This window comes from Lutjanus erythropterus, chromosome 2 (assembly GCF_056507025.1).
Source record: "Lutjanus erythropterus isolate fLutEry1 chromosome 2, fLutEry1.hap2, whole genome shotgun sequence".
In the NCBI taxonomy this organism is placed as follows: Eukaryota; Metazoa; Chordata; class Actinopteri; order Lutjaniformes; family Lutjanidae; genus Lutjanus; species Lutjanus erythropterus.
Window position 1 is genome coordinate 27,033,073 of NC_139318.1, and position 10,326 is coordinate 27,043,398.

The 10,326-nt window shown below is 36.1% G+C and overlaps 1 protein-coding gene across 2 annotated transcripts; it reads left to right on the forward strand.

Moving 5' to 3' along the window:
* Positions 1 to 2,001: 2,001 nt before the first annotated feature.
* Positions 2,002 to 8,286, forward strand: LOC146331785 (actin-associated protein FAM107A). 2 transcript variants are annotated; one of them, XM_084745156.1, is made up of 5 exons: positions 2,002 to 2,259; positions 4,216 to 4,291; positions 5,730 to 5,910; positions 6,005 to 6,161; positions 7,394 to 8,286. In XM_084745156.1, the coding sequence occupies exons 1-5, from the start codon at positions 2,236 to 2,238 to the stop codon at positions 7,496 to 7,498; spliced, it is 543 nt and encodes a 180-aa protein (XP_084601282.1). In that variant the 5' UTR covers positions 2,002 to 2,235; the 3' UTR covers positions 7,499 to 8,286. The 2 variants fall into 2 exon arrangements, with proteins under 2 accessions (XP_084601282.1, XP_084601273.1); XM_084745147.1 differs by having other exon boundaries at positions 4,216 to 4,267.
* Positions 8,287 to 10,326: the final 2,040 nt, after the last annotated feature.

Sequence of the window (10,326 nt, forward strand, 5' to 3'; positions counted from 1 at the left end):
CTTTCTGAAGTTTCCTTGAGTTATTTTTATTTTCTTTTGTCCCAAATTGAAGTCAAAGGATAGAAGGTGTCATATTTTGTACCGATTGTAAAGCTGTCAGGCTGAGGGAAGTTTGTCATTTGTGATTAAATAAAACTGGGTAGTGTACTTTAATATGCCTCCAGTTTTGTTATATTGGGATAAATTAAAAATATATATTTTTTCAGTTCCTGGAGTTGGAGGATCATTTATTATTGAATGGTCAATGAAAACCAGGCACTCAAGGTTTTATAACCTGCAGTGCCCTTAATATATTTTTCACCTTTTTTCTCGACTTTCTGTGGAAACACTTCTTTTGTTCTTACATCAATTTTTATTATTTCCATTCATATCTGCTGCCTACCTTTGCCTTTCTCACCACTGGTGGAGGAAGTTGTATATTTGAGGAACAATACCAGTACAAAACAGTGTAAAATACTTCATTACAACAAAATCCCTGCTTTCAAAATCCAACTTATAGCTACTACAAGGAACATACTTCATATTTTGTTGATTTTGGAGGCCCCTGTGGACAGAAGTGTTTCCACTGGCATAACCACAAAATATAATGTCATTAACTAAATGAGCTAAGAAATTCTCTGAAGACTGTTTTTTCTGATTTTATGGAAAATCCAACCTGGTGGCAGACATTAAGAATAACTAAATAAAAAGCCAGTCTTGTCATGGATGGTCTCATTTACTTATGTGTGTCATATAGAGGCATCAGTATTAAACTGAGCCTGTTTCATAATGTGTTTAGAAGTCCTGGTAGTAACATTAAGTAAAAGTACAGATATAGTATATTATCATTGTAACAAAGTGTATCAGCATTTTTCTGTTGCTGGTTGAAGTGGTGTTTTAATTAGTTTACAGATTAGCCACCTGGAAACTGGGAAAATGTCAAAAGGGCTGCCAGACTATGGGCTTCTTGGAGTTCTCTGAATGGATCATCACAAGTGCTGCAGGAATGAGTCCTAAAACAAGAAAATGAGTTAGCATATTAACATTTCCAGTTCCCTCGTGTTTTGTTTTGTTTTGTTTTTTTTGAATGGGTTTATTATTATGTCTGAAAGCAAGTCTATGGACTCAATTTTCACATTTTATGACGTCAGTAAATATCCCTCACATGAATGTTGAAGCTTTTGCGTGTCTTTAAAAAATGGCAGTTGCCAACAACTGGTTAAATGAGACTACACTGGTTGTCATGGACATCACACCAAATGGCGAATGTAGAGCAACGCTAACCTCCAGGTTGGCACACAAAAGTCCAGTATTCCTGCTGCACTCTATTACAATGATTTTTTTTTTAAAAGAGCCTTTCATTATTTTTATTTTAAAACATTATCCATGCAGCCCAAAACATTTTAATTCAACCCAGTTGTAGCTTTTAATAAAGACAGTCTCGTGATCTCCTTGATGCAGCAGATGTGAAGATCAAATCAGGGTAGAAACTTGAAATTAAGCAGGTATGAAATTTAGCATTACACCAGCATCGCCAGGCTAAAAGAAAATGAACTGGGATATCACTGTAATATGCACTGAGGCTGTGCATTGCTCTTTTTCATGTTTTGGTGAAGCTGTTGTATTATTATGTGCTTTAATGTCAAGCCTTTGTATTTGTGCTGAATGTGCCTTTAGAAGAAGAAATCATGTTGTAGCACCTAGCTCTCTGTTGCTCACAGATTGGGTTGATTTTTGTCAGCATAAGTCAGTGATCATTGTAGCGACCATTGTGTGTATTTTTTGTGTGTGTTCTGTGTTGTGAATTTCTGAATTCTCGTCAGTTATCTCGCCTGTTCATCCTGCTGTTGTCTGACAAGAGATACAGAAGTATCTGCCTGCTGCCGTACCACTGGACTACAGCGCTGCTTCATCCCTTAGGCTGTGAGACCGTTTATTATTTATGTTTCATCCTCAGCACTCTACCAGGCAAAATAGTTTGTTTTATTTTTATTTCTGTGACATTAGCTATTCAACCAATTACCAACTCGATATTCCTCCAGCATTTTCTGTTCTCTAGGGTTGGTCTTCCACTTGGTTGCTGTTTCCCCCGGCCTGGAGCTTCATCATTGGTCAAAACACGGAGAGAAGTTTTCTCTCTCTGACATTCTTGGCTGCTGAAGTAGAGAGAGAGAGGAACCTCAAATTATTACTGAAACAGTGTCCACTGTGAGCCCAGGAGGTCTCTGTGCTGAAACAATCTCTGGTACTGAGGACATGGGAGTCACCCATGGAAAGAAGGTAAGTTTGTCCATTTTTATTCTTCTATTATTTTGGTATGTATCGCTTGAAGTCACATTAAGATAATCCAACAGAAGCATCCATGTGGCAAAAATGTTTTCTGGGCATGTATTATGTGTTTGAGGAGATTAAACCCCAGTGTTACAGTATGTTCTCTGATTTGTACAGTATTCATTGTGTAATCTCCATTACATTTAAGCTTTTATTTTGCAGAACTTTTTATTTTTTATTTCCCAAAGACAGTGAGTTCTTGCTCCAAACACAGGTCTTTATCCAATAAAAAAGAGCCTCGCCAGCCAATGCTGGAGAATGGGCCTTGGAGAGTGTTTATCCCGTCATGTCCTATTAATTCTTCTCCACACAATACCCGCTGTCGGAGATTTAGCCAAACAGCATGACTCTCCCCTCATCAACCAAACAGCAGCCAGTAGCAGAGTTGTCATTAAAATGCCTCATTTAGATTGTACTTTTCCCTCAATCTGACAATTCACCGTCATCTTGTTTAAACTTTACTTTATTTGTATCTTGGCTGCTGGTTTTTGAACACATTTAGTGGTGCTACTGTATGTTGTTTGTGTGGAGGCCCTGGAGAACATGGTGCAGCTGAATTGCAACTAATGCCAAGCCTACAACGATCATTATGTAACATGTGCACGGATGAATGGATGGATAATGAAACTCTATAGCTGGGCTGCAACAACAAGAAGTAATTCTTATACTCAATTAAGTCATGGTTTAACTTAAAATTATGTTGCACAGCACCTTCAAACTATCTTAAAATCAAGAAAGTTTGGTTTTTACTCCAAACCTAGATTAAATTAAATCTCCATCAAAATTTTAAACTCCGATTTAAAATACAGGAGGTTTAATTTTCAAAATAGCAGCTTTTTTTAGATTAATTGAGCAAGATAATCAAGTTCGTCAAAGAAAGTTACGTGACAAAGTCAAATCAGTCGACTCCAGATGATAATTTAGCCAACAATTTTTTTTCTTAAATGAGAGCTTCTCTGCCAGGCACTCATGAGTGGCCTAACTAGGCTACCTAACTTTTAAGCTAGCTAGGTGCATACTATCTCCAGGTAAATATTTGCACTAGACACTATACCAGCAAACATCCCACAATGCAATGCAGTAGTAACGACAACAGATAGCAACTAAGACATCTCTGTGTAATGTCAAAATGCTTCAATTTAAATGTAAATAAGGTTTCACTTTACTAGGCGTCATATGTGCTGTTTTTTAAAATTAGTTCATTGTTGCCACGGGTTTCCATGGTTATGTGTCTCCAGCAGGAGTCTCTCAAGAAGTGACATTATACACCCTGAGCAGTGCGTCCAAAAAGATTCATGCTAGAACTAATCTTAGTTTCTAATCGTTTGTGGGTGCAACCTAGTCTAGCAGATTGTGCTCAGAGCAAGAAGTATAGTCTGTCATCCTTGTTCTACTTTAAACAATTAAATAAATTAAATCATGAAAAAATGCATCAAACAGCAAAACCAGAAAGAATCACTTTACTTAGCGGTCCGGTCTGAGTCCCACAGGGGAATATCTCTTGCCCGATAATTAATTCTGCTCAAACTCCAGAAAATGAGGAGCTCAGTGGGAATCAAACTGTGTTTTGTTTGATCCTGCCATTAATGAGGTGGCAGCCCTCCACCTCACCAGTAAGGGCACTCGCTTCACTGGACATGTGGAATCAGAGCTGACACTTCATTTGTCTGTCAGCATCATAATACGGCTTTGTGTTGGTCTCGCTGCCATTTGGATGAACCTGCATTCTTGACCTGACTGGAGGATTTCTATTTGCAGTGCTATCATCTGCACCTTTTTTTTTTTTTTTTATTTCATACACATTTTATCCGGCATTATAAAGAACACTGCATCATAGGGCAAAGACTGTAATAACTATGAAATATATTCTATTTGACATGTTACTGTTTTTTTTTCTCATGACAGAGAGATCTGCAACATTTACCAGGTCGAAAGGAGACACACCTGAACGGGTCTGGTGAGAAATCTAAAAATATCCCGTGTGATGCGCCTTGTAAGTACATGTCTGCCAGTTTATGTTCAACAGCAACTTCGATAGCTGTTGTTGAGCACTACACACATACAATATCGCAGTAGATCAGATACCAACTTATTATTTTTATAGTAAAATTAGTGTCTACATTTATTCATGTTATACCTCTAAGGAACGTCTTGCTGCCTATTATCACCATTATCATAAAGAGGTTGAGTGTGGTGTCTGCCTCTTTGTGACAGGGAGAGGAAGTTGCAGGTATCTGGTGGATCTGTGCTATAAAGCAGAAGCATTTTTATTAATTCTAACTGTCATTAAAGAATAAAGGAGTGAGCCCTAATTTGTTAACTCAGTGAGCTGTTATGTAGATGTCAATAAACCATTTGTTCACCGTCTTTCAGCATTCGACTCTGTAAACTGTTTAAAGCGAGGCTGTGTAGAAACACAATAGTCCTTTTTACAAATGAGGAGTTGAGTCACATCCTCTGGCTCCTCCACTACAGAAGCAACAAAACACAACCTTCAGTACACCCAGGAGTTTTATTGCTATCACCTTACTTGGTTTGGTATGACCTTTTGGTGGCCAATGTTTGCTGACATAAGCAAACTTTTGGTGATTTATTAACTTTTAAGAGGCTGATTGCCCAATGGGAGCTACTACAGGCAGCAGTGTCTCTCTATGATTGTTCTTCATGAATACGCATCACTATACTTATCACCTTGAAGGTAATACTACTCTATTGAGCAGTGGTTCCTTAAATTGACTCCATTTCCAACATCGAGTAAATTCTTGAGCATATTATAAGTGATAAACTCTACAATTAACTCAAATAGTGAACACAATATATATATATATATATATATATATATATATATATATATATATATATATATATATATATATATATATATATATATATGTTGAGCTCAGTGTTTTATGTTCATTGTTGGGTTTAGGTTTGATTTAAAAACAAATTTGCAGAATTTCCACCCATTAAAGCATTTTTTCACTGGAGGCCATGATAATGAATTGACAGCTGTATGTGCACTGTGTATGGTAGTGTAATGTTCAGTACTATAAAATTGTAATCCTACTATTAATCCCCATTTTTTACTAAATGTATCTGTAAACTGATTACTCCTTTTTTAAAAACTTGTAACATGGAATCCAGATCCTTTTTTGTATCCAGATTACATAATCCCATTACATGCAATCCATTACTCCACAAACCTGCTAGCTAACTAACTAAAAAACTAACCAACTAAATAATGAACTAACTAAATAAAGAAATAAAGAAATAGTGTATGTAAAATTGCAAGTGCAGTTTATAATACTGCAGTTTAACCAGTTGTAATTGTGAATGTTTTACTTGTAAGCAGGATGAATACTGTATGAGAAGAAAAAGCTGCACACCGACATGATCTTGGTCTGAAAATTCTTTTTCAGTCTCTGTAATGCAGAAAAACCAGAGGGAGCAGCAACACCAATACACAGAGCTTCAGGCTCCTCCTCTACAGAGTGAAGAGGAGAGCCATAATCTCATCAGACCACAAAAACCTCTCAATCCTTTAATGGCCTCCAGGAGCCACCAGGAGCTCCATAAAGAACTGCGGATGACCCACAAAAGGTTGGACAGACAGTCGCACAGACAGTCGTGAGCACACTGACACCTCGGTTTCACTGTTTCTGTAAATCACGAAGTCCTTCTGTGTTTCTGTCAGGAGAGTGTCACAAGAGGCAAAGAGTGAACTCCAGAGAGCTTTAGAGAAGAGGAAATGGGAACAAAGGATGAAGGAGAGCAGGGATCAGGAAGAGGTGAAGAGGAACACATCACCGCTTCATCGGGAGCTATTGAAAAGACAACAGAGGCTAGAAAAGGTTTACGTTGGACATGCTCTCATTTTTTCCATATTTTTTGCAAAAATTCTCACAAACAAATCATCACAGTTGCTGACATGAACTCATATAATCTACTGTGAAATAATAGTATAAATAGCATAATATAAAGATGCTCAGTGTTTCTGATTGTATCTATGTGTTCTGCAGTCAGCCACTGGAGGGCAGTATAGACATTGTTTCAGACACTGTTGAAGTCCTGTCTGAACTTGTACAAGAAATACATTGATCACTATCCTTGTGCTAAGGCCCTAGTTATTATAGAAGGTACTGTGGTGGACTGTGCACGTTTACTCAAGTACTGCAATAAAGCTCAGTTTTTAGGCACATGGACTTTAGTATTTTTTGAGTATTTCTACTGTCTGACACTTTCTACTTCTAACTCCACTACATCTCAGAGGGAACTTCTCCTTTTTTATTTTACTACATTTGTCTGACAGCTTTAGTTACAAATTGCTTTACAAATTAAGATTTTTACACAGAGAACTTATGAAGAGTTTATAAAATGTGAAGTAAATTAAACAACCAAAGAGTTTATACAAGTGGCTGAAATGATTAGTCAATTTATAAATTAAATGATTGACAGAAAATAAATCCGCAATTATTCTGATATTCAATTAAGTCATTTTTCACGTTAAAACATTTCATGGTTCCAGCTTCACAAATGTGAGTATTTGCTAGTTTTCTGTAAATTATTTGAATAATTCAATATATTTTCAATAGTTATTACGTTTGAACTACTGAGTGGACAAAAACAAGTATTGTGAAGGTGTCACGTTGGGTATTTGTGACAGCCTTTCTCACTATTTTTTACAAAGCAAACAGTCAAACAATTAATAGAGACAATAATCAGCAGATTAATCCATAATGGAAATAATAATTTGTATACATAATAGTTTAAAATCAGCTTCACCTCAACAACTACAACAGTAAAATCCTGCTTTTAGATGAATTTGTCAGTAATAAAAGTCTATTGATATAATATATAATAGTTTAACAAGCACAGAAGACATTTTAAGCACTTTTACTTTTAATATTTTAAGTTCATTATCCTAATTAAACTTACATACTTTTACTTAAGTAACATTTTCAGTGCAGACGATTTTCATGTAATGGGGTAAAGATAAACAACTTCGTAAAAATGGTGCTTATTTCCCATGGCTACACATATGAGATTTAAATTTTAATTTTAGCATGTTTTCATTTCTCCACAGCTGGAGAGAGACATAGGACAACAGCGAGAAGGACCAGAGTTCCTCCGAGTCAAAGAGAGACTGAGACGAACTGCAGTGTTGGACGCAGGAGAAAAAGAAGTGTGATAGTTGTGATCTTTGAGTGGATGTTGCACGTTTTCTGTTGACAGTCAGTGCAATAGACTGTTTGGAATATCAAGAGGGAACACACATCACTATTAAGCGCTATCAGCATTAATGATCATTTAAGTGAAGTAAGACATTTGGCTGCAAATCATTGCAGTGATGAACTGCCCAAGGGTGGAAGAGGTACTGAAGGGGTCGTTTTTTTGTATGGATCAAACTGTGCTTTGATAAGTTAGAAATCAAAGTGTGCACACATAGATTAGCGATCCATTTAGATGACATCATTAAGTCTATATGGCTGGATTAGGCGGCTGGTTTGTTATGTAAACAGTGCAGTGATGACAGCTGAAACTGGATGTATAATTTAAACAGTAGCTGTATATGTATCATTATAATATGTCAGTGTTTTTATGTGTCTGCAGTTTATCTTGCTACTGTTTCCACAACACTCAGCAAGACGGACATTTTTCTTTGTTGTAAGTATTATGAATAGAAAGTTTTACTGCACAATTTTGCAATGTTTTTTGGGAGTATTCGGTTTTTCTTTCACGTGTAACTGTTTTATATGGCCATGTTAGATCCCTTATTCAGTGTTGAGAAGTGTACTGTCATCAATATACTGGTCAGAAATCAGGTATATTTGTCTGAGGTATCAAGAGGGCCCTGACACTGTGACACAGAATTATTATAAATCTAAGATGATTATCAAGATATTAAGATGTGGTGTACTTTGTGTGTCCTTTAATTATATTTACATTTAAAAAAGATAGTTAGCAACATAAACTTGATATGTTGAAGTGTTTTCTTATGACAAATTATTTCCACAGTGATGAAAAAAGGGGAAAATCACTACCAGAAAGTTCTTGAACATTCATTTGATCATGAATGATGGTTTTTAACCCAGAAGAAGACTCATTTTGGTAAATAATAGAACTTTTAGGCAGTGGGGGCCTAAAGGTTAGAAGCACAAACTTGTGAAGAGTAGGTCAGCAGTTCAGTCCCCCAAATCAGGCAGGAAAGACCTGGGTGAGGAAAGTGAACGACAGCGCTTGCCGCTTCCTCCGGTGAAGCTGCTCAGTGACCAGCAGAGAAAAGGCATGGTTATACTGGGCAGTAATACATTACTGTAATATTATTACTTTTCCCAGTAGTGTTAGTGTTACTGAGTTACCTTTTGCCCTTGGTAGGCTATCTTATGATGATGTGCACTGTATTTTTGACCAATCAGGGCATGTCACATTAGCTTCTAGCCAAAAAGCTAAATGAGAGAGAAATACTTTCCACAGGTGGAATAATCATTATTTCGAGTATTTTTGGCTCCTCAAGAGAGAATCTGTGGTGATGGAATCTGATTTGAAGGCCTCACTCAGAGAGATTGATCAGCAGTTCAACTTTGGAGCCGACACAGCCGCCAAGAAGGTACAAAAGTAAAAAAGTAATACAATGAGTAATATAATTAATTACTTTTGATACCAATTAATAAGTAAAGTAACAATTTTACTTTTTCATCCAGCAATAAATAAAAAGTAACATATTACACTTAATAAGTAACTTGCCAAACACTCATACTGGGCAGCTTCCAGGTGTGAATGTGATCTATTCATCTCAGTTAACTTTCCCTGAAATAAAACATTTATATGAGATTCTAATTATAAGTATACAGGTACACCAGAACAACCAAGCTGATAGTCATCATCTTCTAATTCTCTAAACAGACTAATCTAATCTAATTGTTTGAGGCTATAATTTATAGTGGTGCTGTTCAGGTTGCATTACATTGCACATGTGTTCATTGTTTATATTGTATCTTTGAAATCACTGGTTGTGCATATTATTCACTCAGCGGTAGAAGAGTAGAGGGAATAGGAAGCCAAGAGGTCAAATGAGTGAAATACACATTCTTAAAAATCAATGTCTTCATTGCATTTGTAAATTTTACATTTGCTTTTTTTTTTTTTTTACAAACCACAGTGTTGTTTGCTGCAGTGTTGCACATTTAGGAGACGAGCTCTGTTGATTCTTTCAATTCTTTCCTCCTTGATATGGAGCTACCCCAACCCTGTTGCAGTTACATGATGTGTTTTTTTAAAATTACTAACCTCAGCCTTGTTGTCATTAACATTATTACCTGTGTATGTGTGTGAATTTTTACATGTAATATCATTTTTGTTTTCTTTTCTGTTGTTCTTTATTGACACGTAAATTGTACAGAGACTCTCTGTGTGATGTGCACTTTAAATAAACTGAAGTTGAAGTAAAGCATACATCTAAAAATAAAGCTATTGTATGACGACAGAACACACAATGCATAGACAAGGAAGTTTTATTTAATTTCCTGCGATCATGTCTCTGTAGGTACAAATCATTGTATTTTCTTACATCTTGTTCAATAACCCATGATGCATTGCATCCATACATTTGTAGCTCAAAACAGCTTTTACAAAAAAGGATATACAATATATACTTATATTTATATATATAATATACACGTGTTTCTTTATGCATTTAGATGTGTTTGTAATGGGTAAAATAAGCTTTAAAAAAAACACAGCCAAGTGGAAACAAATCCAAGGAAAGGTTCAACATAAGGTCATTACCAAACAAATAATAGCCAGGTTATCAAAGTCATCAACATTGGCTATCTTACAGTTAACATGAAGCCCTTCACACACAGTTTGCATATTTTCCACAATTACAGTCATGTAAATCCAGAGTGAATGCCGTGTTTTACTGTACTATGGACTGGAAAGTATTGATGGTAGATGGAGGGAACCGGTTTTATGTGGGCAATAAATCTTTTTTTTATGGGGTGGTTGGCTATTTCTAAA

Excerpts from the sequence above, each read along its gene's own strand:
- LOC146331785 (XM_084745156.1), top strand. The coding sequence starts at position 2,236 with ATGGGAGTCACCCATGGAAAGAAG. Across the intron at positions 2,260-4,215 it reads GAGTCACCCATGGAAAGAAG|AGAGATCTGCAACATTTACC; the intron begins GTAAGTTTGTCC and ends TTCTCATGACAG. Across the intron at positions 6,162-7,393 it reads GACAACAGAGGCTAGAAAAG|CTGGAGAGAGACATAGGACA; the intron begins GTTTACGTTGGA and ends ATTTCTCCACAG.